A 27,431-nucleotide genomic window follows, 5' to 3' on the forward strand; every position below is an offset into this window, starting at 1 on the left:
TCTATGCAAACATGCACATGCATACACCAGTAATCCACTAATCTAATGCAGACCGGAAGCCATTCATTCCAATATCAGTAGTCATGCCAGTTTTTGCTATAGGCTTATATTGAATATCAATTTGCTCAGGCATGTAAAAAGTAATATACCTACAGGAAAATATACCTGTAGCCAAGGTGTACCCTCCCATGAAACAGATACACATGCCCTCTGCAATGCAAAACCAAAATGCAACAGACAAAATGTATATTTAAACAAATTTTAATTAAGATGAAAATCTGACTTGGTGACATTTGTTTTAATATATCTGTTAGAAAACAGCATGTTAAGAAGTTTGCAGTTGCTACAAAATGCAGCTAGAAAAGCTGTTAAAGCTAGCTGATCAGATAGCCACAGCTATCAAAAACATTTCATATGTTTTTCCATAAATAAGGTAGCAGCTGGTCATTAATATCAACAGTGCTAAAGCTAGCCAAGCTAACTTAAGTCTAGCTAGTTTAATGCTATCTCAGCTTCTGCCTCACAAATCGTTCATAGTTTGGAGTGGTTAGCTACTAAATCCTATAAAATCATATATATAAAAGAATTAAATAAACAAATATTTTATTTGTTAATTTAGTTTCCCTTCCCTTTGTTTCCCTTCCCCCATTTAGTTTTTCCAGAGACAGAGTTCATTTTATTGGTCTGCATGATTTTTGTTGCAAAATAATAAATCAGATTGAAAGACATCAAGATTTTAAATCATATTCATATGTTTATCCAAGCAATCGAGAAATTTTAAACTTACATTTTCAACTTAATCTTATCTGTACTCATGATCTGTCTGTGGGGCAGATTTGTCTTCAGGTTTAGTCTCCTTATTTAACCTTCAGAAGGGTTAGAAAAAACATTCAGTAGTTGTTTTCTGGTACTGTTAGAAACTATACAAACACAAAAAAAGCAAAAGATACAGTGAGTATCAGTCTGTTACAATGTAGAGTGTGTGCTGCTGTAGCTATACGCTTCTCATGACAACAATATACAGTATTTCGCTAAAGGCAACCGCCCACACTCCAGCACACACAGGAGACTCTGTAGTGCCATATTTTTAGCGTTGGCATTTCTCTAATTGTATTTGCACAGTTCAAAAGCCTGAGTGTTACATAATTAAAAGTCAGCTGTAAAGAACACTCAGTCCATCCATGGGACACAGAAACATAATCATCAAAGCTTTTGAAATATGCTGTGCAGGGCTGATGGAAATGTTCTCCCTGCTTGCACTAATAATGTCTCAATATGAAAGTTTAAATATGCTCAGGTCTACCTAAAACACTGAGTTCTGCAGAGCCAATCTGTATGAAACAATTGGGAAGATGAACTGTGAGTGTGTTTTTGTTTTATTCCCCTGGTGTCCTCATGTGCACTGTTTTACCAGCAAACTGTGCCACACCAACATGTCAACTCTCATTTCCAGAGTGGTGTTTAATTGGTGGCAACACTGCAGCCTTCATGATCAGAGACCACTTTACGGACAGGTAAATCCACTGTGAGTCATATGGAGGTCTGTTAGGACTGCATTGTATTTCTGTAGGGCTGTGCTGGACCCTTTTCCTGTCAAAGATCTTCACACACACACAGAAGGAATCAGTTTCATGAGCATAGTGGCAGCTGCAGCGTGACGTGTGGTCAGATTTGATGAGGCAAGTCGCTGAATCTGTTGACTTTTATTTATCCATTTATGTTGCATTTGTTGCAGTTTGTGTTTAGATTTAGCTGCTGACTTTAGTACAAGCTGCTTCTTCCACATGATGAATTGATAATTTTCTATAAGTTGTCCCTCATCCATAATTGGTAGTCATAAAAGCAACTGCTGCATCATGCCTTATGTTTTACATCTAATAGCTTCACATGTCTGATAGAGGATGTTAACTTTGATTTTCTACAGCTCATTAAAACTCTGCATCATCCCTTCTGTTGGCAACCGGTGTGGTCACAGTGATGATTATTTTCAGTCGGCAGTTCGATGGAGACCCTGTGTATTCAGAGATACCATAGCTGGAAAAGATGAGTTAAATATCATTTCAAAAATGACATACTACAAACATCATATTTTCCCCCCCCCAACTGACTTGATTTCAGTACCTCAGATGTAAATGTGGATTTGTGTCGAGATGAATTTGAGAGTAAAAGGCAGTCATTTCTCAAAAATACAATGCTGCCCCCATGTGGTGAAATAGTGTAACAGGTGTAAAACACATTGAATACAGAGACTTTGCACTTGTCAGATCCCCACAGAAGAAGCCAGGCTCTTCCTGCTACTGTTGTAAAGCAAATGATAAAATGTGATTTTATCACAAAGCATAAATGTTTATTTAACCAGCAATCTCATAACAGTTATCAAGTTTCCAATTTGAAAGAAACCTGCTTAATTTTTTCCCCAAATGATAAAAAACAAAAACACAGTAAATACACACACTAAGGACAACCTGTTTGATATTTCCATTACATGTACAGTTTGAGCTATAACATTAAACGACATATTTACAAAGCTCACTTCTAATTAAAACATTAAGAACTCTCTGGCTGTGCATCTTCAAAGCATCAACTGAACAAAAGGCAAGGGGTTTTTTTTGTCTCGTTCTTTTGCTCTTTTTAACAGTAGAGTGGTTAAAAGGCAACAAGGTAATTGCCCTCCAGAGGATCTCTCAGTCTCTGTCTCACATGGACAGTCACCTGGTCACACAGTCACACACACAGTCACAGATCGGTATCGCTCAGTGGGGGAGCCCTGCTCACATCCAAAAACCCTTTTTCTCAACATGAAGCCTTGCACCTTGTAGCTGGTATATCATCTGAGTACATTTTGCGGCTAGTCAGGGCACAAGCTCCAAAAGGCACCCTGTATTGTATCTAAACACAGTTTTGGCCATAATGCACATGAAAAGTTAACGTATGAGGCAGATGAAAGGCAAAACATTCAAGTCCATTTGAGCAAAGAAACAAACAAGAAAAGGTAATATATATGTATACTTGTGCTGCACATGTGACCAGCACTTGAGACGCCATCACTGTGAAGAGATAAATAAAAATATGAGATAAAAGATCCAGTAAGTCCATGTAGGAATCCATAAAAAGGTGCTTAAAGTATTTAGTTGCACAGCTGCACGATGTTCAGAGGTTTTCCAGTCAAAGATTCAGTTGTTAGACATCAACTACAAAGATATAAGATGTGAGTGAGGACTGGTGGAAAAAGACTAATGGCTTTTATAGTAGAAACTTATCTATTTAACATAATTTCTCTATGTTAAAATGGCAAGATATCCAGATTCTTTTTACTGCAAGCTACCATATGTCTATATAACCATTTAAATATTATACGAATATGGCTTGTTTGGTTTTGCATCAAATAATCTTAATAGCTAACACACGTAACCCTGCTCTGTTTTTACACTATATGTCCAAGACTTGGCTTAATATTGTTATTTAATTCTCAGATGCGATTGGCATTTATTTTCATTATTTCCCTTTGACCTGAGCTCATCTCATCCATCTTGCTTCACTCTCCTAATCGAACATGGTCTCATTTCGGGGACAATGCAATTTATTTTCATAATTTCCTCCTTGCCTGTGTGTATCTAATGATTTGTGTTTTGTTTTCAGGCTTAAATTCAATTCATTCAGTTTTCATCTACTCCATAACAAATAATAGGATTGGTAGGTAGATGTTAAAGGCTGCTTTGGGTTTGTTTTGTTGTTGTTGTTGTTATCCAGGATAAATAACTGAGTTATTATAAAGCTCCTATTGATCACTTTGGCTGATAAGGCAAGTTGTGTCTTTAAAAGGAAAGTGCATTGACTCAACGGCCCCAACGCATGCTTACACATACACACACACACACACAAATCACAAAAATACTCACCCCCATATTAAAATACCTTCTCTCCACTTGAAATTGGTAAACATCTTTGCCACTGTTAATAAATTAAAGGTTCAGCAGTTCACATTCATCAGCTGGTTGTGTGTGTTTGTGTATCTGTGTGCAAGAGTGTTTTTGGGTAGTTAAACTGTGGAGTTCACATTGGTCACTGTAGTCCTGTGGCTTTTCTGAGCAGCTCCAGGTCTTTGCGTGTTTGCACTGCGGGTGCCGTACAGCCATATGCCTCCAAACCCAGCGGCAAGTATCGCTCCTGCAGCCCCAGGAACTCATCTGCCTGCCCTGCTTGCAGCGAAACCCATGGAGGAGGCGGCGACCCACCCAGGAACCCCCAAAGTGCCAGACTCTCTGTTGTGAAAGGCGGCAGTAACAGTGTATGAGAAAAGGATTTAAACACCTTAAACCGGATGAAAAGTATTCTGAAGGATATCACTAACCTTTACTGTGCAGATCAGCAGCTTTGGCCAAGCCAAAGGAGACCAGATATGGTGCTACACCAACCAGGCCTTCAGGACGACCTCGTGTTGCCATGAGCACTATTGACCTGTTGACGAAACATGTCAGCAAAATTAAGCAAGAATGAAATGTTCAAGAACATTTACTGCATGGTGTAATGTCAGAAAAGGAGCAGGGATCAATATTCATGGAAATGCAGGTACAGGTGCGGTGTGAAAGAAAGCAGTAACGCTGCAGGGAGGGAGAAGAACTTAAAGGGTTACATCTGTCTGAAGAATGAAGCTTTCACACGGAACGAGTGACCCAATCACAAGACTCCGTTCACGACGTATTTGAATCCGTGATTTGCTTGTCTCACAAACTTGTTGAATATTAAATACAGTACGAGAGCACCACGCCCACCATGTAACACTGACTGACTCACCCCTTTGGTATTCCAGATTTTAGGTACTGTTCCATCTTGGCATCCACCTTGGCAAATGAGGTTTTCTTGGTGACTTTGCCAGAGCAGGCATCCACTGTGACAACGAAGTACCCAGGCTGAGAGAAGGGCATGGTCACTTCATTCACCTGGCAGGTGACACAGTAACAAAACAGATGACATAAACTCTCATTCATGTTTCAGGTCATACAGATCAGATTGTGTGTTTGGATTTGTAGTCGAGGCCTGGCATGCTCACAGTGATGAAGGAGCTGTTATCTCCTCTCTGCTGCTCTTTGTTGCAGAGAGACTTGACTTGTGTTTGGAGGTAGGAGGTCCATGGCTCACTAGAAAACACAAGCTGAGATAGAAACACATTGGTCAGCAGGGTTAGGATGTATTTTATGCGGCCGAATGGAAGTCATCTTAAACGTAGCAACGCAAACCTGTTTAGCACCGCAGCCTTTGCAGGCCTGTGTGTTTAAAGGCGGCATAGGCACCACCGCTGAGGGCGTCTTGGAGTATTTGGGGTAGGCCTTGGCTGAGCAGTTACAGATCTGTGTGGACGACGTGGTGGCCATGATCTTCACTCTTTCGCAGCCTTTTACTGAACAGTAACTGTGACCGTCCCGACTATGCCGGGCCCGAAGGTAGAGCCACAACAAGCTGGGTGTGATGAGAGGAGAGCCAGATCCAGAGTTATCCAGAGTTCAATAAACATTCAGAAAAGGATGAATGATAAAAGACTGGACTCTGTTCTCTCACCCAACAGTTCGGTCAAAGAAGTACTTCCTCTCCAACGGCCTCTTCTGCAGCTCTGCGAGGGACGACATGGTGCCATAGTCTACAATGTCGTCAAAGGTGTTGCTTTGTCTGTCGTTGATGTCGGCCATGATCTGAAATGTGGTGTCTGACGGGTAACAGAGTCCCACCAGCACCCAGTCATCTCTGAGTGGGAGAAAGAGGAAAAAGTGAGAGCGACTGCATCACACGGGACTTCCCTCAAGAATTATGCTGATATTATCAACACAACACAGAGAATTGCTGAAAAACACCAGTTTATTTTAATGTCAAAGAACCAAAACAATCTTCTGTGCCTCTGAGTTACAAATATCCTCATGCTGCTGACTCTTGTTACTCACTTGTCAAAGTTTATAAGAGAGAGGACAACCTCTCTGGGCGCAGGTCCACTCCAGTGCAGAGTGTAGCTCTTGCTCATCATTAGGATGGGCTGGTACTGCTGAGACAGCGCCCCCTGGCTGTTAATCCCTCTCAGTACCAGAGGAGCATCAGGGTACTCATCTCTGCTGATGGATAAACTGAGGCTGGGGGCTCCCTGGGTCTGAATGTACACCTGAGAGAAAGGAGGAGGATGTGGTGAATTGCAAGAGTCAGGGAAGAGTGCACATTTAATATTAGAAGGACAGAACAAAAAGCATGAGGTGTTGACTAGTGTCATGCTCTACCTGAGAGTAGCGGCCACTGCAGATCACGCCGCTCCACTGGGACACATTCACACAGCCAGGATGTTGGATCAGGTAATTGTCCACTCTGCCGACGTAGGTGTCTCTGTAGCCTGTTACTGATCCGTCCATGTCGTGAAACATGGAGTTTTTGTCACCGTCCAGGTCGTTCTCTTCAAACCACTGCCCGGGGCGACCAAAGAACGTCCGCAGCCCCACCTGAGGATATTGTTTAAAAAGAGATCTGTAAAGGCCACCATATACATGTAAGCACCGTGTGTCAATTCAGGGTATTACTGCTTTGCTTAAGTGCCACCTCTTGTGAATGTTTGTCTGGAAGTCCGACGCGGTGGCTATTTACTTTTCTGGGTGAGATATTTAATATTAAATGCAGTCTTTTCATTTCAGTTTTTCACAAACAACAGAATAACAGGTCACTGGTCTCTGATGGCTCTTTACTTACATTTTAAAAGAATAAGGCTCATTTCATCTATCTATTGACTGCATTTTTTCTTGACTGCTTGCTAGGTAGAAAATTGAAGGAGCTGGGGAACTACACTTTATAGCGGGATGTATTTATAGGATTGGAAATGTTTACAGTACGTTGTAATCATAGAGAGATCAGATTAGATGAATATACGAAAAGAAAATAAGCAGTAAATTGGGCACTATGCCACCACAAGAGGGCACCAGTGCTTTATAACTGTTTGAGGCTTGACTCTGACAGGGGTCCCCCCCTTCCTTTCTGTTCTTCTACCTAACTGACGTGTCAGCTGTCAACTCTGACACTGTGACCTGAGTTGTGAGAGCAAACCGCCATAGCCAGTGTACCAAGAGGATTTACACAAAAGGAGGTAGACAGAAATGTTAAGACGAAAATTAATAGAAGATCTCTCAATCCAAGGAGTGGTCACGACTGCTGTGTCCGTGACAACAGTGAATATGCAGACATATGCAGAAACAGAGGGATAAAGAGGAAGGAAGGGAGAATGCTGAGCAACTGGTTGAAAACAGGACGACAGGAGTCACATGGAAGTACTGACTGCTCAGCAGGTTCATGCACTACATTGTTATTAGAACAATAACTGTACTGTGTGCTTACAGTTTGGTTTCTTATCAAAGCTAAAGGTTGACTCACAGTGGAGTGGAAGCTGAGCTGGGACAGGTTGTTGCGGGGGTTGAGCTGCCAAGTGTTCTTCAGGCTGAATCCCACTGCGCTGGTGTAACGCTCCGGTGTGGGGATGAATCCACGAAATGTGCTCTTTGTAAGCCGCACCGGACCATCATAGATCTGGAAACCACGGATTGGGAACGTCCTACGTTGGAGAGGCAGTAGGAAAAAGCCACGATTAGGCAAGAAAACTGACAACACGCAATAATTAAATGGGAGAAAGAATACAGATGATGCAAACAGAATAAAGAGACCATCATTCAAATGACCCACTGCAGGGTTTAGTCACAAACTGGCTAAAATTCAAAATCCAAAGGAGTTTCAGAGAATTTGTTAGAGAAAACTCCAACATGTTTCAGTCAGGCCATGAGCTCACGAGGGAGCAAGACATCAAACGCCTCAGACATGACATGTCATTCTTGAGCCCTGAGTCAATTTTACAGTTCTAAGAGTCCCCCCCCCAAATGACTCCAACTGGTCTGTGTTATGTAGGACAGTGGTCAATGCTACTTTAACATGTTTGTTAAAGCTGCGTAAATAAATAATAGTATAAGACATGATAGATAGCATTTCCTAAAAAACACTAGACCTTTGCTTTATATTGTGTTGAATTATGTACTTGTATTATCCCAAACGTTTCCAACAATGTTCAAATTCTACATTTACCATATTTTCATCACAGTTATGATATGTTTCATTTGGTCGCCTGTCACTTTATCTTCCTTGAGAGTCAGAGAGTGAGGAAGGAAGTCAATAACATGACTAAACACAACATAAATAAAACTTTAAAACACTACCCAGACTGTGAACATTTCTGCTGAAGTTAAGTCAAATAGTTATCATCAGCAACAGCAGCTGTTAAACAGTGACGATGATACTACACCACTCACATCTTCTGTTTTGTTTTTACTGAGAGACTCCTAGAGGCAGAAACTACATTTTAAAATCGTATCTTGTCTCAATGCATATAGTGCGTCACACCATAATAATAACCGTATATATTGGAAAAAAAAGTTTTACTGGTTAAATCAATAAGACTGATTTTCTAATTTTATAACAATGAATTTACTATTTTTTTTCCTGAAGGGGTTTTCATTAGTTGATGATTAAACAGTTTACATTTTTTAAAATGTGGGTGCTGCAAAGGTCACACAAATAAAAATTTGGCAGACTTGGTAATCTTATCTAATTGCTCTTCTGAATTAGGGTTTCAATTAAATCATCAAATTATGCCCACATTATAGTGGGACTGTCAACTCTTTGGCAAAGAACAAAAAAGTGTTAGCAGGTCTCGCCGTAAACCAGGATGACGACAGACAAACTGACAGAGCCTGAAGTCACAGTGCGGTCAGGAAGCCTGTAAAATGGCCATAAAGTCGTACACAGTGGTGACAGTGGTCACAAACTGACACAGGCCTCAGTTATTGAAACTAAAGAAGGTAGCTGTTTGCCAGCCTCATGTTTATGCTGCTCTCCTCTGGAATAACAATCTCCATAATGAGAGAGAAACTCAGAAAGAATGGGAGAGAACACGGTAAGGAGACCCTGAGGGGACATAAAACTCAAAATTCTGCTCTCATTAGGACTGTCCACTTAGTTAGACAAGGCACTGCAGCCTGCAGACTCCATAAACTTCCTCATAATGAAGGTTCTTTCTAGGACATCATGAGAGAGGCAACGTCATGCGAGGCAGACACACTTTTGGTCAGTGGAAGTGTTAGCTTTTTTTTTTTCCTTGCCAACTCACATATATCTTCCTTTCACCACCTTATCATCCATCTCTGTTTGCTCCCTCTCACCTGTTTCTAGGCAGCGTCCTCATCTTTGCATCAGCCCCTCCAAGGCCCCAGTATTTATTCTGTCCTCCAATGGTCCCTCTGTTTCGGCTTTCACCCACAAACAGAGACTGTGTCACCTCCTGGCTGGAACCTTCATCCTTAGGGTAGCTGCCATCGCTTCAGAACAAAATGAAGATAAGGGCATGTGGTAATTAAAAATATTAACATATTGTGTAAGCATGACCTATGCAAATTTAGAGAAGAAAGCAGAAGACAATAACTGCATTGTGTTAAACATAAAAAAGAGGCTTGTGACCACAGAGGAGCTTTAAAGTATCTGCCTTTTGCTCAGGATTTATTAATCATGAAAGGTTTCTGGCAAGTTCATCTGGCATGGAGAGAAGACAGGCAAATACGGATGAATAAAACCATGATACTGTATGAGCAGAGTGATTTAGATAAATACACACCTGGCAAAAGATAATCCGACTCCATTGTCTGCAAAGCTGTTCAGAGAGAAAGAGTTGAACATTAAGTTGGTTTTAAATTTTAAATGAATTTTTAATTTCTGACACTCAGTTCTAACAAAGATGTTTGATTGATCAACATCAGAGTTTGAGAGCCGTCTCACCCGGAGTTCTGGATGACGATGTCACCTCCGCGTATCCAGGCTCCTAAGTCGTTGTTCTTGTAGGAGATCAGAGTATCGATGACTGCCGCCACCCGAGGGCGGCTGGGGTCGGCATCCTGGTGTGGTCGGAATCTGGGAAAAAACAAACAAAAACATGCATGTGGATAAAAGCTTGTTTCTGGTATTATCTTGAATTTCACTGACTACATCCCTTATCTCTCAAGCTTTCACCCTTACCACAGTGCCAAAGTCTATCTGCATGTTCGTGCGTTCCTCATGTAGGTCAATGCACAAGACAACACACACATAATTCATTACTATACTATGCTAGAAGTCTACAGCCCCCCGTTGAACTCTAGAGACTGAAGGCGTTGATGCTCATTGCCTCCCACAAAGTGTACAAACTATTGCAGGGGAGGATATTGTGTCACTAAATACAAAACAGTTTGTCTCCCTCAGAGCACGAATGTGCCAAGTAAGATTTTATGCCCATCTGCACATTTAATTCCAAAACGCAAAAGCAAAAGTGCTACAATGAATTATTTGTAGTCCTCAAAAATGGACAGGGCTCATTTTAATGGCACCGATCAATTCAGATCAAAGCTCACCTTCAACATTCATGCTCTGGATATCATGACTATCTATAAAAATTATGCAAATCTGGCTGTTAGATTTTAAAATACCTTCTGGCAGTCCAAAGTGTTAACCTAATCGTTCTTTAGCTTCTAATGTCTCCTTACTGGAGTTTCTTACAATCACGCAAATATCCCTCTTACTCATGTGAGATTAATACTTAGGACATTTTAACATCCTCCCCCTCAACCCTCAGCACACACACACACTCACACACTCATAGGACACGTAAGATTTTTTCCGTCTAGCCAAGGGCTGTATTTGGGTAGGGAGCTGCAGAGAGGAAACTCTATCTGTGAAGGCTTGTTTTCTCTGTCAACACAAACCTGACAGACCTTCCACTAAATGAAGCGATAGAGTATAAAGTCAGCTATCTATCCCAGTCAATGGTCATATCCTGCTAGATATAACTACAAATAACTTAATTCACAAACAGTTATTGGCGGGGACATAAAAAAAAACACATTTGTAAACCACAAATGTCTTAATATTTACACAGTGAAACCATACACCATGATGCATATGATCACCACAGCCCCTCTGACAGCACATAGTCACATGCTTTGTGCAGAAACATATACATGAAAACTATCCATATATGCTCAGCTGACTACTCAAAATAATAATAATAAAAAAAACCCACAACTTTTGAGTAATTCACATTTCTTTACACAACATGTAAAATACACACCTGGCACTGTTATCTAGACACAGGTACTCCCGGGGGTCTGTGGCGCTAGCGTTGGTGGTCTTCACTCCTTTATCAATGAACAGTCCTGCCTAGGAAGATGAGAGAATGATTACAGTCAAATGTAAAGCCTTCTCTAAAGCTATGATTGGGGATGGACCCCACACAGGTCTATTTCTGTTGGACTGACATAAACAAAACTACTGGTAGATTTTACAATGTTGGACCTCAGGCAATAATACATGCTCTAAATTTAAATCCTAGGCTGGGAATTACAGCACTTTTCCTCCTGCAGAAAGTAGGAAAAGAATTCCTATGAATTATTTATGATGTATATGAATCTGTAATGTATTAATGCACTTCAGCATACAGTATAGCTTATTTTTGTATGTTTAAATAATTAATTATAAAATAACTAGCAAGAAAAATGTAATATGTCTGTTTGTTTGCCTTACGTATATGGAAACCTGGGCTCTGAGTTGGTCCTGTGCTATAAGCGAGGTATAGTCTGAAACCTCTCGGCTCCTTCCCCTATAAGTGAGGCTGCTGTGGTCAGTCTGAACAAAGAACTCACAGTTCACCTGCCCGGCTTCTGTCACTACACAACAGAGGACTATTGTAGAGCCTACTCGTGCGTGTGTGCGTTCATGCCTCTTTTTGGCAAGGACCGAGTGAGTAAGCAGAGGATTATGTGCAATCCCTTTTTTTACAAGTTACAAACACTGTATTTCTCTTGCCCCTGTGACCCTGTTTGCAGTTGGCTTTAAAAAACATTTGGTGATTTGAACACAACTGGGCAGGTGAGACACATCGCTGCTCATACCTGAGTCTATCAGGCTTCTCCAAGGTATCCAGCTGACCACACGTTAAGAAATACTACTAGCGTCATTTCTGTCATTGTCAAAAGGCTCCGTGCACAGTTATTACATCAGTCTGTCGCCAGACAAACACCAGATCAGTTTCGCGCAGGTTAGCTAAGAAAACAAAAATGTTTCCAGGACGAATATTAGATTAGGCATCAGGTTTCGCTCCATGCACATACATCAGTGATTCTCTTTTATATTCATTGTTGCCTCCCTGTCACCAAAACAACCATCATATCCTGCATCGATGTCATATTCCCCTGTTATGTCTCTGTCGGACACGCATCAGGGTTTACACCAAAAAAAATGCATTTTAAAGCCATGTGTCAACAGGGTCTATAAAACACATGGCCTAGAATGAGGTTTGGCACAACCTGGTATTCTGTACTGTATGCACAAGACAAATCACACACTGACTTTAACTTACACAGAAACTAAATAGGGTTTAAAGATAAACATCACCAGTGATACCTTAAAGTTGGAATGCACACGGTTGTTGTAAAATATCCCCAGGGGAGTGAGCTCTGCCTTGGTCTCGGGCACCAGCCCAAGAGAGTCGCCGGTGGATGAGCTGTGGAACACAAACCATATGCCAGCATCCTGGAAAACAGGAAGGAAGAGCAGAGAAATGAGGTGGGACAAACCATGTTCATGGTCCACCAGCTGCACAACAGCAGCGATTTTATTATCCTCATATAAGCTCATACACACATCATCCATAGATGGAGGGTTGAAGTAACACACAAAACACAAAACAAGAGCAGAACCAGGCAAGTTGTCAGATGCCCCACAGAAAGAAAAAAAAAAAACAGTTGTAGGAGTTCACATGAGCTCTGAAGCTCATTAAAGTTTACAGTTCAACAGACATAGACAGACAACCTAAATATCACATGCATATCCTCCCACCAGCATGTAGTTCTTTACACAGGCCTCCGCAGTGGACCTCCGCACTGCCAAAATGAAAAAGAGATCGTCTTCTGCTTTCTTATATTAGCCTTTTAAATCCTGTTTTATTGACGGATCACTTTGTTATGAAAGTGATCCACTTTTATTGCGTGAAGTTAAAAGGAACACTAAAGCTTCAGGTAATATACTGCAGTTAATATATCAAGAAGAGGCTGTTCTTGTTGGACACTCCTTTTTTTAAATTAATCTTCTGTAAAACCTTATTTGGGACCTGTTTTCTTATATAACTCTGATGTTATTACCTGAGAACCAGCAGCTGCATTGCTGATGAGATTGTTGTTGGGGTTGGCTATCCAGAATGTTGAAACTGCCCTGGAGAAGACAGAGACGTGTTCACACAGACGTGCATGCAGAGAAGACGATATTATAAAGGCTATGACCAACAAGCAGAAAACAGAGATCAAAGAATCACGGGTTCTCTCGAAGCTGCCTCAATAATCTATCTCTCCAACATAAACCCTGGACAGGGATAGCTCTGCCAACACTCAGACACACACAGAGTCTCTTGGAAGCAGGCCTGGCTGCGTTTCTCTAAGAGGAACTTTTCTCGTTCTTGCTACGAAATAAAAACATCCCGTTGAGAGTAGGGGTTGTTATTGCAGGGAAAAAACCCTCCTGCCAATATCTCTTTCACACACCATTACTGACTACAGTATCTCTTTCACATGGACATGGTCTTTTCTCTGGGAATGTCTGCACTATCTAACCAGGTTTCCTGACGTTGATGGGAGATTTAGAAGTACCACAGATCATTTGTGATAATTTGGCCCGACTGTTAAATAATTTCAAAGATGAAGTAGTTTGTTCACTGTCTATTATATTTCCATTACAAAACATCAACTTACTGTAGAGCCAAAATATTGGCTTATTTGCAGCTATCAGGGCTTGGCAAGTGCCTTTGCAGTGTCACTATTATTATCTACCACTACAATTATCCTCAGTCTTATGCTTAACAAGACACACTCTGAATTGCAGCTGTTGCTGGTGGACGGTTTAGACATTTTATATTAAAAAGGATACTTAGAAATAACCTCTGTTCAGTGCTAAAGAGGAAAATGGACCTCCAAGTGTATATGCTTGTTCAGAAAGTCTGCACTGTGTATATCACTGCAGGAACAGGATAACCTGTGACAAAGACATAAACCACAGTCTGAACTGTGTAATGCCTTGATATGATTTCTACACACAAACTTTGATAGCACCAATCACGTAACCATCCAGTTTTGTTAATAAAACATAGGCCCTTGGCTTGTTGTGGTTGTTGAGCACTGAACTGCTACTATTCACAGAAAGACAGAAATTTCTTAATCAGTTTGCCGTGTCTTCATTTCTCTAACCAGAGACATGCAGGGTCATCATTTTAATCTCTTACTTGCACTCTGTGCTGGGGGAGGGAGTGTAGCCCTTGTAGACTTTGTCCTTGATGCTGGTGCAGAGGGTTTCATTGCGGTCAGTGGGCAGCAGAGTCCCAGGTCGAGTCAGCAGGCCAAGGTTGCGGTAGAAAGTGTTGCGCTGCTCAATGCCGTCCTCAAGGAAGAAACAGTGACCCAAGGTGTCATAGCCTACCGTGTTCTTCACCTGGGTCAAAGAACCAACACCAGGAAATGTTAAGAAAAAAGATGAAAAGAAAAATGAGGATTTTTTCAGAGCTACTGCTGTTCCCAACAGACGGGAAAAATAAATCTGCACAATAATTCATTCATGGCAAACATTCCCTTACCAAGGAATGGGTAGTTTACACCTGATGGAAATATGCAGAAACTCCTGGTAAACAAGAGGACTAAGAACATTTATTGGTCCTTCTTGGAATCATCAACAACCCACAGGAAAATACAGTATGTTCCAACTGCTAAATGTGCCTGCCTCCTGAAATACCTCAAATTCTTGAAAAAAAATCCTACTAGGACGTGTTTTTTTTTAAAATTAAACCCTTTTGAGGCTATGTAGAGAATGATCAAGGGAGCTGTTGAATAAGACACAACAAGAGAATATTGACATGGTCTTTGTGTCAGAAGGGAGACAGACAGGAAAAACAGACAGCAGACTCAAACAATGTTATCCAAAGTTTAGTAAATTCCATTTCCTCAACGCAGTCAGGAAGAATGCTTTCAAACCTATGGCCTCAGGGACAAAAGCTGACCCATCACCATTTGACATCATGAGGGATCATAACACAGAAACACACGTCATGTGATCTGACTCATCCAGTGAGTATAAAAAACATTTACATTTGTCCAAATTTAAGGGAATAATTACAGTGGACAAGCTGTAAACTATAATACCTCTTTGGAAAGAGACTTCTAGACACATCATTTGATGTCAGAGAAAGATTTGGGACAGGTTTGGAGCGTCTGAAGAGAGAGATTAAAGATAAGATGGAAAGGAAGAAAAAGAAAGAAAACAAGCTGTTTTGGTAATCCGGAGACGGAAGCTTTAATTGATGAGTATTCAACAGCTAACATCACATGGTACTTATTAGTCAGTCACATCCCCCAAAGCATACATGCATGCTGCATGTAAACTTTTTACATTGTCCTCACATACATTACAGACTTATTCATCACACACACTCTTTACTAACCAGCAAGCCATTGGTGGCATGGATGCTGAGACAGCGGGAGAAGGAGTGGTGTATAGAGAGTCCGTCCACATAGGTGGGCTCCCTGTAGCCTCCCCTCTGGTCCACATCACCGCACATGTGGAAGTGGACTGGGTAACGGCCATTCTCCCCCTGCTGGCCCATGCTCTTCAGCTCCACGTGGGACAGATGCACTGATGAGAAGTTACCAAAGATCTGCCGGCGTGGGAGAAAGACAGTGGAGGATAAGTGACATAGAGGGGGTGATTTTAAGATTGACCAAGCAGTAACAATTAGCCATTACACACTGCTAAAGTAAAATTACACAGGCCTTGTGGACATAAGATTCGTACCACAAAAGAGGCTAACCATTTTTCCTCTCTGGTCCAATTAAAGGTTTAGGTCGACAGTGTGATTTTTTTGTGTTTGTCTATGATCCCACCAGGATTGTGGATTGAATTATAGCTCAGTTGGCATCGTGTTCCAGTTAGTCAAACTGTGCCAAAATTGCTGATCTTCTTGATGAATAAGAGATGCGAGTTGTAGAAGGACAAATTAAAATCACAAAAGTACACACACGCAACACACAAATGGGCCGGGGACCAAATACAGTGAAAAGAGAACATCAACGAATAATCCAATACAAATATGCTGCATAACGCTTCGTAGGAGGTCTTTTTGTGGGTATGGCATAACCTATAAAGTCTGGTTCCTGTTAAGGGGGTATTGGCCAATCCTTCCAGCTAACGGTAACACACACACACAGACACACACACTTAGATACCAAACTAATTATTTCTACAGAATGTACACAACACATGAAGCTTCAGGACCTAAATATTTGCTGTATAAATCAACGCAAAGAACACATATGGATGAGTTCTTGCTTTCATATATACATACGTATTAATTTAAAAAGACTGACAAGACTGTCAAAAGAGTTAAATGAGATGAGTAGTATGAAAAGTGGATTGAGAATAATAGACAAGTGCTAAATGTCAAGATGGCCCTGTTATTGTGGTATCATAGGGAGGTCAGGCAGATTGTGTAATGTAAGAGAATATTTCTTTGTTGGAGAGCGTCTGTGTTAGAAAAAAAATAACTTTAGGAAAGTGTTTATTTTCCTTAGCACAAGGGGGTTAGTTACTTAGAGCTTGAGGAATGTTATTGTGTATTTGCCATGGAAGTGAATGAAATCGCACCATTATTAACCAAATTAGAGTGAACTCAGTGTCTGCAGAGAGAGCAATGTCATGGAGGTCACTGAGCTTATAAGTTACTTTCTTACGTGTCAGTCATAAAAAAACTAAAACTTTGACATGTAGAATGGGTTTGAGAGGTACAGCACTGCTCCACAGAACAAACTGAGAACATGAATGACTACTCCTACTTAGGAGGACATTATAAATACAGACTGTGCGAACGCTGCAGCTCTGCGGTATGGAAACAGTCACGCAGATTACTGCAGACACATACATCAGCAAATACAGACGTGAAGCACAGCTTAAACGAACAAACCAACTCAATCGGACCTTGATGTGGCCTCCATAGGTGTCGTGGCTGTAGAACTCGCACAAGTTGTTTCCATAACAAGAGGTTTCCATTTCTCCGTAGATGAGAATGTTCCTGGAGAGCAGGGCCACCTCAGCACGCATGTCGACCCCATCTATGATCTCCCCAACGTGGTTATACTGAGGCTTCCCTGGGCAGAACAGAATAAACATGGAGGTTCATGGTCAAAGGATTTGAATGCAAAGTATTGTACAAAAGCAAGTCATTATTTTCTTCTTTCAACCACAGGAAGTATGCCTTGCAGCATCAAATTTGAACGACTACCCACACCCCAAAACCAACCAACCAAAATAATAAAGAAAAATAATAAGATTCATATGAAACAATATAACATAATTAACTCTTTGACTACACGGAAAGTACCCTCGCCCATGAGGTATAGCTGCTAGTGATAACACACAGCAGCACTCCAGCTGCTCAGCCCTTCCTCAAGGCAGCAACACAAAAAACAGACATACACACACACACTAATACACCCTTCTCTCCAGGAAGGGAGTTGACGTTGTTGAAAACAGAGAAATGAGATCAGGAAACACATCTGATGGATAAATATTAAAAAAAAACAACAACAAAACAAAACAGACTGTTAGAAAACAGCACTAGCAGAAGCAGAAGAAGGTAGGAGAATGTGAAGCAGAGGTGATGTATGTAAATCCATACAGCCAGTGTGGTTATTATAAAATGTTCCTATCAAAACACAAGATCACAATCTCTCTTTAGAGATTTTAGCCAATAATCTTGCATAACTGTAAACAGCTGAACAGGAAATTAGATCTCTCTGGACCTCAGGATCAGCAGCACCACATCTGCTGATCATATTTATTGACTTTATTGATGAATTTGAGACATTCTATGTCTTCTTAGTTCTTTTATAAGCTTTCTGAAATGAAATATGTCTGTACTTCCCATATCTCTTCCTTCCGTTTTCCTTTGTGTCCTTCAACACAGGAACAGTACAGCTCGAAATGGAGCAACCCTGGAGTCACACTACAAACCAGGCACATGAAAGAAGTGAAGCGCTCGGAAGACAAACACACACACACACCGCTGTCCTATCTCTCTCACCTTGTATCCTGACCTGCCTGCTGGTGCAGTGAGGGCAGGGCAACAAGGTGAACTCTTCAGCCTGGTGCATGGAGTAGTCTGTGCTGGCCATTACAATATGATCCCCGGGATGCCAGGTCTGCTGCACTTCATCCTGGAGGTTGAGCACCACCTGGTCCACAGCGTCCACCTGAAAGCCTGAGATGGGGAAACCTGGGGGGGGGGGGGGACACACCTTATTTCAAAGAAACAGTACAAAATATAACACCACATACAGATGTCTTTTTATTAATACAGATGTATTACACGTTTTTTAAAATTCTAAATAAAGATGACCATGATGTTACAGATTGAAGACACTGTGGAGGATTTTTTCCCAGAGTTAGCCATGAAGGATTTTACAAAGATTCCCTTCAAGCAAAAATCCATCCATCCATTTTCTATACCGCTTATCCGTCAGGGTCGCGGGGGGGCTGTCAAGCAAAAATAATAACAAAAAAAAAATCCTTCTGAAAAGCTCACTGACCACTGAGATATTGTGAAGCACTCCAAATTCTGAATGACTTGCAGGAATTAACAACCCAGAAAACTTCTTTTCATGTTCCACAGTACAACTGAGCTGCTGTCAAAATGTAATATACAAGGTGTGGGCACACACAGACGCAATAAATAAAGACAGCAGGTGTGTTAGCACCTCACCACATTACATCTCCCTTAAGACCTGGCATTTGTCATAATGGCATGGTCACAAAACAGAGTCACAAAGAATGCCTTTCATGCTCAGATGATGGAGCTGTAAAGCACTTGGCGGTGGTGGTAAACCACATCCCTCACCCTGTCAGCTTTCTCCAAACATTTTCACCTCTTCAAAGCTAGAGAAGCTGCTCCATTTCACCTGAACAGCTTCCACGACACTGAAGTGTGCTGTTGTGAATAACTACAGGCAGGTAGCATCAGATATAGACACAACACAACTACGCCCAGTAATAAACGGCTGATCAAGATATAATTTGCTGACAACACTGAACCACACCTGATCAGCAGGTTTTCGAGTCGTTTCTTACCATTCTTCCACTCGCTGTAGGCGGTGACTGAGAAGCCCACTCCATCCACGGTGGTGAAGTTCTGTCTTGCCAGAGCTCTCCCTCCTGTGTTGTGGTTTTCATGTTCGCGAACATCCTCTGAGCATGACACGTTACCGCCGCCTACCACTGAGACTAAAGCCCAGGCCTGTCTGGAGAAAGGAAAGGGATGAAGAGACAGAGAGCAGAGGGAGTCATTTATTGGGACAGAGCACAAGTGAGTTTCACACATACATAACCAACCAATGGACGAGTTCTGGACCTTAGTCTTCCAGACTTTCGACCTTGAAGCACCGCTGAAAGTTTCTGCACTGTCACGGTCAACACTCATCAATGATTCATTATTATGTCAATTGTCACATGTTTTACTTGTGGCCCATTTGTGCATTCACACACTCACACAAACACACACAAATAACATACACATAAGAATAGCCTCTTCAGTCTTTTGCAATTTTATGCCATTAGTAAGAACATAAACTTGCACCGTTCATGATGTATTATTTGTGACTGATCCAACATGTTAAGCCGCTGAACTAAACTGCAAAACAATGTTTATCTGTGTTTGAGTGCGTGTGTCATTCACACTCAGAGACATCTTCCTGATTATATCTGTATCTACAAAGCATAACAGACAGACACTTACAGAGGAAATCTGACAAGGAGATTAGAGTAGACGCTAGTGTAATGCCCTGAAAACAGAGAAAAAACCTGTGATCAGCCTAAAGCAGGAGAGGAGGAGCAGGCGAATGAATATGAGAGTGAATGTAATAAAAAGACTGTACAAAACTAAAGAAAGGATATCAGAAAAGTCATGGGATTATTAAAATGAGGACAGAGGATTTCATGAAGTGTGTTCATGTGGCTCAGAGGAATAATGGGTGTACCTGCCACATCGAAACCTTCATTCAAATCCAACTTTTTATTTTTGCTCCAAGTCCTCCCTTCTCACTCCAGTACACACTATCTTATAAAGCAGGAATCTCAAGGACATTATTTTTAAATGAGATTACTGTGATTAAATAAAGAAGGAGAGGCTGATCATTTGAGCGCAGGAGCTTGTGGGTGTGGAGGGACGAAAGGGATTGGGCGTTTTTGAGGGCGTAAGCTATGACCTAAAACAATGCAGTCTGATGGATTTGGAAACTTGGATGTTTTAAATGTCACGCTCTTAGCTTCTAAAGCTTCTAACTTTGTGCTTCATTTTCTACCGCCCAACATTAGCTGTCCAAACAAGCTGCCAGCATTTTTTGCTAATGGTGAATGTAATAATATGGAAAGACCATTGACCACTGTTCTAAACTGTGGCATGACCTTTAAACACAAACAGACTCTGAAAAGCATGACCTTCCCACACGACTTAACCATTCAGAGGCCCATTTTAAACCTATAGAATCATATCTTGCCGTTGCATGTTGTGACAGAAGAATGTACGACTCTCTTTCCACTGAGATACTGCTTGGCCTGTTCCACGCACCCACCCAGCTCGATATCATCAGGACTGTGATGGATTTGCAGTAAAGTCTGCAACCCACTGCACATACAAAAGCAGCAAAATGCTCAACCTACTCCTCTGTGGACCATCTCTGGAATAATTAAATCGTAAAAAAAAAAAAAAAATGAGCTGAGGTGTGTTTAGAATGGCTATGTTTACCTTCAAAGCCTCCCTGAATGTCAGCCGCAGTTTGTGATGCTATCAACTCCAACATGGTTCTGTGATAATAACCGTTTCTGTTCATAATAAGAGTTCCCACTGGCACAATCAGAACTTAACACATCTCCTTGTAGATGAAAGAGGCCCCGTGTGTCACAGTGCACCCCCTGTGATACATTAACAGAATCCATCTGGGGATCCACTTTGTTCTGTCCCTGCAGCCCCAGTGTGTGGCTTTCTCTGGGTTCTGCAGCTGAAGAAAATCAAGGAAGTCTGAGGCTGTTATGCTGTGAGCGTGGACTTAATAAATCACGCAGAGATGAGGGAATAAGAATAAAAAAGGCCTTTTTTTCACCGTTTCCTTCTGCCACAACCTTGATTTGATGTTCATCAGTGTTTTAACAACCTCATTGTTTGACTGGAAATGGTGAATGTGCAGAGGCCAGAAGTGATTTCACTGGAGACCGCCATGAACATGTGTTTACGTGTGCTGACAGACAAAGATTAAAGACAGAGGGGTCAGCGGGCAAAGCGACCCATTTCACGTATCTGTGTCAGGAAGGATGGCTGACGCGACTGAGCTCGACCTACAGACATTCAAAGGCTATTTGTTATTATGTCTTGTAAACAGAGATCACAAAGGTTTAAAGAGGTTCATGACAAAAGCCCCAGGTATGCATGGTGTTGCAGCAATGATGCCTCCACCCACCATCTCCAATCCTGGTTGTTTCTTCACAATACCATGACATGTCATAAACTGATCAACACTTCACTGTTATGCTCAATCAAATAGGTCATAGGCCTTTCCCACCCAACTCTAAAATCACTGAGCCTAATGTAGTGTGACTTTAACGAGACATTAAACTCCATGCATCTCTTGTAAACATGTGCCATACATTTCCTTTTGACACAAGCAAATCCACAAAAAAGCTAAGACAAAAAGCCCCATTCCAATAGGTGGTGAGAGCATTCAGACAGAGCACACCGTTAACTTCATGGTACACACACACAAGCACCTCTGTACATACACATGGCTCTAGTGTCTGATCCATTTAAACTACTGTGCTGTGGATTTGAGGGGGGTTTGTTTGAAGACTCTGTGCTGACTTGGCATGTACCCCACAGGCGAAATATGACACTGGAGAATCTGGCGTAGCACTTGGCTTTTCAGCCAACTAAGAACCAAACCAGGCCAAGCTACAAATAACTCAGAGTGAGCTGCTGTACTTGGACTTTCCACTGAAAGAAACATACGCGCAAATGTTTGTCTGAGTGACACTAACAGAGGATTTAAATGTCACGTAAGGCCAAAATCCAATTCTCTCGCTTACTGAGCTTAAAGAAACCATTAACCGTCATGGACGGGACCAAACTCTATATCAAATTTCCAGTATGCAGCCTTTTGCAGGAATGAGCATAATGGACATCAAATTTCCTGAATCGTCACATTTTGCTTAAATTCTGGAAAGTCTCTAACCATAACCCCATTATCCGGTACGCGTTTCCTTTTCTGGCAGAGCACGATATAGCGGAAATACTGGGGAAACAGGATGAGGAAAAACTAGGGATAATTCAATGGAACATCCCCAATGAAAAGAAAGACACATGAAAGAGGACATTTTTCCCGTGGGGATGGACCTGGAACAAAAGTCTAATATTGTCAGTGCAAGTATTGAGGCTTCAAGGGTGAGAGGTTTTACTTTAGTGATCAAACAAAAACACATTAACCTTCTTTATCAGCCCCTGGAGACCAAGAATAAACAAAACACTTTCAGACTTGCAAAGACTACACACCATGGAGAACAAACACAACCTCTCCCAGAGCTGGCGTATTCTGCAACACAGACAGACAAAAAGCCCCTGACACATATTTTCATTCAGTTAGACAATGGTTACACTCACCAGGGCAACATCAGGAAACAACCTTTGTGTATTTTCATTTGGATTTGATTTGAAAAACACACAAACACTTAGTGTGTGCACAACATTTCTCACATTCACACTGGCTCATTGGCCCTGTTTACCTGTATTTGAGATCATAGACAAAGCTACTGCCGAGCTTCTCCTCAATGGCCTTCTTGGTTTCATCCAGAAGACTTTTGACAGCTGAGTCTCCTACAGCCAGTGTGACAATGCGGCCTGCTGGCAGGGACCGCAGCAGCTGCGTGAGCCGTCGACTGTCATTACGAGAGTCGTGTGTGTCGTAGCGTTCAGAGACCAGCACAGCAGCTGTGTCTTGGTCCACCACGCGCAGGTTGATACCTCGGCTGAAGTTCCGCTGGAAGGCATAATCTCTTGTGGCCAGACCTGAGGCCAGAACACTTCGCGTCAGCAGAGACCAGGAAACCCTCTCAGTGCCATGTAGCTCAAGAGTCCCACCAGGCATGACGCCTATGAACTTGCGGCCCAGGCCGGGCACTTCAGGGACTACCTTATTGTCAGAGCGGCCCAAAAGGGCAATAGTGGCACGAGAACGGTAGCGACATTTGGGAGCACCGATATGAAGGGCTGCACCATCTTCTATGAGGATGTGATGTGTTCTCAGGGTTATGTTCTTGGAGCCGTCAGCATTGTCTGCAAAAACTACCCGACCTGTAAAAACATGTGACCAACATGAGTTCTTAGGTGCTGCATGCACATCCACAAACTGAAGCTGATCTGCTGAATGATATCACTGAAACTATTTCATATCCATCAGTGTAACAACTCAGTCATGCACCTTGATGTGCTTACCTCCTGACTGGATGGTCAGTGAATGTAAGGTAGCAGAAGCATCCAGTCGAAACAGCTGTCCCATCCCGACAACAACTGCCTTCTCTGGATGGTGGCCTGGGTTCCAGCTACTGAGGGATGGATTGTGGTCCGGACAATTCTCTGCAAAACGTCCTCAATCAGTAACAAATCGAAGAAACTCATACTTCTCATTAGACAGGAATGAGAAGCCACAGATTTGATAAAAAGATATATCCTATCTTAATGTTTGAAAAAGTATGTTTTTAATACTGACCATCTAACACATGTCCACTCTTGAGACTAAAGACAAGAATGAGGGTGAGGAAAAAAGCTGCAGTGGACACTCCAAAACAGATATACGTGTTCTTTCTTTGCTGGAGGTTCTGAGCACGCTCCCTTCGCTGGCTCTCCTCTGACAGGCTGAAAGCAGCTTGTCGCTCCGGAGGGGGGCCGTGAGGTTTTATCGGTGGAGGCGGCGGAGCTTTGGCAGGTGGTGGCGAACGCACCGGAGCCACCCGCCCGGGGACATAACCTGGAGACCTCTGGTGGTTAGCATGGGCCGGAGCCACAAAGACCGGAAAGCGGCTGGGGCCATCACTTGTCGGCATTGTATACGTGTCTGCTACCTGAGAAAAGAAAAATGGAAAAACAGAGAGAGAGAGAAACACTGTCAAAATGTGCCAGACTCATTATTTCAAACAGATTTACCTTCCCACTGACTATCACACACAGTTTTGGATAAACAGTAGCTTGAGAAAATTACATGTTACTTTGAAGAGAGTCTATTAAGCGGATTCTTGCTCTCGAGGTGAAGTTGTTGGACTTGTGTTTGTCCACTGAGAGTTTGCTGTCAGAAATTATTTTAATTAATTATTAGTTTAAAGCATTGGTACCATCTTGTTAAGATCCCTAAATTGGAAACACAGTGGCATCAAAAGTTTGGTAAAATAATGAAAGAAGCTGGCTAAATAGTGAAAAAAAGTGTTAAAGGATGAGACAAAAAGGAGTTAGTAAAAACAGAGGTCAAACAGAAAAGGTCAAGAAGGAGGATGAAGACACTAAAAAGGCACATAAAACGAGAGTAAAAGCAGTAGAAGGCAAAGAAAGAAAAAGGGCTGATGCTCGGGAAAACCGGCAACAACCTTCAGAGCGTCTCACTCAGGGACGTCCAGGTAAAGATCCTGGGTGCTAAAAAGGGCTAAAAATCTATTTTTCAAAAACAGCCAGCTTATCCCTGGGCTCGTCTGGCTCACAGTGACATTGACTGTTCTTGTCCACAGTAACGAAGGAGGTCGTGAATAATGGATTGCAGCATTCCTAAGACTATGTTAACACAGTCAAAACAGATGGCACCAATTACAGTAGGAAAGGGAGGCGAGCGCTCCAGTTTGAGTCTGCGCTCACTTTATTTCACACAAATGTAGAAAGTAGCCATGATTGTGCGCACACACACACACAAACATAGAAAGGTCATATGGACACACACCTGCACACACAAACACACAAGGGTAAAGGAAATGACACTGCAGGAAAATGGCTTCAGTGGCACTTTTCTTTAACACAAACACCCTGTACCACCGTAATGACATCACGGCTTGCTACTATATGTAAAACATCAGCAACTTTGAGCTTTCACACATCACAGTCTGACCGAATGACTTGATGAAAGACCCAGACTTATTTAAAAGGTTGTTAAAGGTGAAAAACTGCAACAGCTGTCCAAGATGGGCTCAATCAAACCAAAGACACCCTGAACATGATGATTGTCAGTCTCGAAATCAGCCCAGGGTGTATCACGGCTTCCACACACACACATACAAATACAAATACGTGAACACAGACAGAGAAACAAACACACACACACTCCCACAAACAACCAACAGACGCACACAACCGAACATTGTCCTGCCAAGCCAATTAGTCATCACTTCAGTCCAGAGCACAACAGACGTCCTCAACTTTAAAACAAAGCAACGCACAATCACAGACCGCCCGACAAAAGCTCAGTCATTCATGAGAGCCAGGCCTAAGAGCAGCTATTTCACCCACTTCAAATTGAATTAGCCCATTACAGTGTCTCACAACCAGTTGTCTTTAGACTTTAGTGAATAATTCTCCCTCTAAATCTAAAGTTGGAACATCATCAAGCCCGACACGCTGATTCCACTTTGTTTTGGATCTTCATATTCTCACAGCCTGTGCCCTGTGTTAGACAGACCCAGTGGGAGCCCTGTGATGGAGGATGATCCCCCTCCGCCCCCCTAAGGCATCTGTCTTTATAACCCTATCTCAGGCTATTTTTTATTCACATTCCTCACCATAAAAGGGCCATCTCCTGCTACTAACTGACCTGCCATAAAGTGTTGTGGACACACCTTGGGGCTACTCAACTTCTGTGATACACGCTCATCACAAGGCTGCACTGCTCCTTCTCATGAACCTCATGCATTTCCTCATAGCCTTATCCCCTCCCTCATACTCACTTTACTTTACTCATTACTTCCCCGATTTCAGAGCTACTGGTTGTCAAACACATGCGGAGGGGGAAACTCTGCAGTCAAAGCGGGGCAGACTACCGCGCACTCATCAGCTGTAAAATCATCCTCAGCGGCTCTCTGACAAACAGTAAGCCACATGTTGCGTGTGTTAATTCAAAACTACAAGCCGAAATTTCGCTGTCACAACCACGCCGATAGCAGGCCTACATGTGGTGAGTGAGCTTGCCCACATCGAGCCATATCGAGGTTGCAGGCGGTGTGATGTATGGGAGGATTTCATCACTTATGATAATTTATAGGCTTGTTTTGGCCAAAGTGACCCCGTCCACACCATAAAGAAGCACTAGCTTAAGTTACTCAAAGGGGCGCCGGGTAGTCTAACTATGGACACATCACCACAAAAGTAAGACATAACAAAAGTTACGCAGTAGGTTAAATGGATACAGTGAAAACTGATTTTCTGTCTTCATTTTCCGCTTTGCTTTCCTCCACTTTGATAGTCAAGTTAAAGGTACGGGTGAGACGCGTAGCTACACACCGCGCACAGACGTTCACAACCGTTAGCTTGGACACACAGAAAGCACTAGTTCAATGACACTTTTTTGTGTCGTATTAGCCAAGCGGCTTCACAACAACACGACCCCCCGACTCAAAGCTTCACCCGGTCAGTCCTCTATCACCCCAACGGCTGACAGCCAGAAACAGCGAACACAGTCGGACGGACGGTGAGCTCGTACCACTGATGAGACTGTCCTGCTCCTCTCCCGCTCTGTCCATTCGCTCTCTGCCGAGCCGTTAAACACGCTGGCCCGGTGGTGGCGAGACAAATGATTAAGCTCTCACCCTTGCAAGTTTGCTTTCCGTGACCCTTTTTATATACTTTTTCTTCACATGGTGTTTTTTTCTGCTGGTGGGCTGTCGTCCGTCCGTCGCTCAGCCTCCCTGTCCCACGGAGAGGAAACCAGGCGCGGCTTGTAAGGGAGGAAATTGTGATGCATTCGCACGCCGTCCGTAAAATGGAGACTGATCAGATTTATCGCAAGGAATTTGCACTCGTACTGGCATTAGTTCAAGGCCGTATCCAGGATTTGAGAAGTAGTGAGGTGATGAATCCTTGTCTCTTAAAATGTTATCTCGCCCACCTTCAGAAAACTTTGATCACACAGCACGAAAAAGTATAAATTGTTTAATTTAAATAATTGTTCGTTTGATTTGAGTTATGAAGCCTTCTCCTAAGCGAAATTTTAGATATAGTGGCTGATATATCTTACTGTTTGTCATTTTAT

At 42.2% G+C, this 27,431-nt stretch overlaps 1 protein-coding gene across 3 annotated transcripts; it reads right to left on the reverse strand.

Annotated features, from left to right (window-relative positions):
• Positions 1 to 2,325: 2,325 nt before the first annotated feature.
• On the reverse strand, positions 2,326 to 27,170 carry cemip2 (cell migration inducing hyaluronidase 2). Of its 3 annotated transcripts, XR_006843219.1 has the most exons (25): positions 26,989 to 27,141; positions 23,922 to 24,273; positions 23,648 to 23,788; positions 22,939 to 23,506; positions 19,243 to 19,412; positions 18,200 to 18,391; positions 17,095 to 17,264; positions 15,566 to 15,778; positions 14,357 to 14,562; positions 13,227 to 13,296; positions 12,490 to 12,618; positions 11,159 to 11,247; positions 9,835 to 9,966; positions 9,674 to 9,709; positions 9,225 to 9,380; positions 7,393 to 7,570; positions 6,258 to 6,473; positions 5,934 to 6,145; positions 5,557 to 5,739; positions 5,238 to 5,457; positions 5,051 to 5,152; positions 4,795 to 4,940; positions 4,352 to 4,458; positions 3,900 to 4,262; positions 2,326 to 3,047 (listed from the first exon to the last, which is right to left on the reverse strand). XR_006843219.1 is itself a non-coding variant. In XM_046387114.1 (24 exons), the coding sequence occupies exons 2-24, from the start codon at positions 24,253 to 24,255 to the stop codon at positions 4,063 to 4,065; spliced, it is 4,170 nt and encodes a 1,389-aa protein (XP_046243070.1). In that variant the 5' UTR covers positions 24,256 to 24,273; positions 26,883 to 27,170; the 3' UTR covers positions 2,326 to 4,062. The 3 variants fall into 3 exon arrangements, 2 of the variants coding, with proteins under 2 accessions (XP_046243070.1, XP_046243068.1); XM_046387114.1 differs by having other exon boundaries at positions 2,326 to 4,262; positions 26,883 to 27,170; XM_046387112.1 differs by having other exon boundaries at positions 2,326 to 4,262.
• Positions 27,171 to 27,431: the final 261 nt, after the last annotated feature.

The sequence above is a fragment of the Scatophagus argus genome, chromosome 4, assembly GCF_020382885.2.
Source record: "Scatophagus argus isolate fScaArg1 chromosome 4, fScaArg1.pri, whole genome shotgun sequence".
NCBI classification, from domain to species: Eukaryota; Metazoa; Chordata; class Actinopteri; family Scatophagidae; genus Scatophagus; species Scatophagus argus.

What these genes read in the sequence shown, in the direction of transcription:
- cemip2 (XM_046387114.1), bottom strand. Translation starts at nt 24,255, where the DNA reads ATGCCGACAAGTGATGGCCCCAGCCGCTTTCCGGTCTTTGTGGCTCCG. An exon ending in GTCTATGATCTCAAATACAG is followed by an intron (nt 19,413 to 22,938) that starts GTAAACAGGGCC and finishes TCCTTTCTCCAG; the next exon opens with ACAGGCCTGGGCTTTAGTCT. An exon ending in AGCTCAGCTTCCACTCCACT is followed by an intron (nt 6,474 to 7,392) that starts GTGAGTCAACCT and finishes CAATATCCTCAG; the next exon opens with GTGGGGCTGCGGACGTTCTT.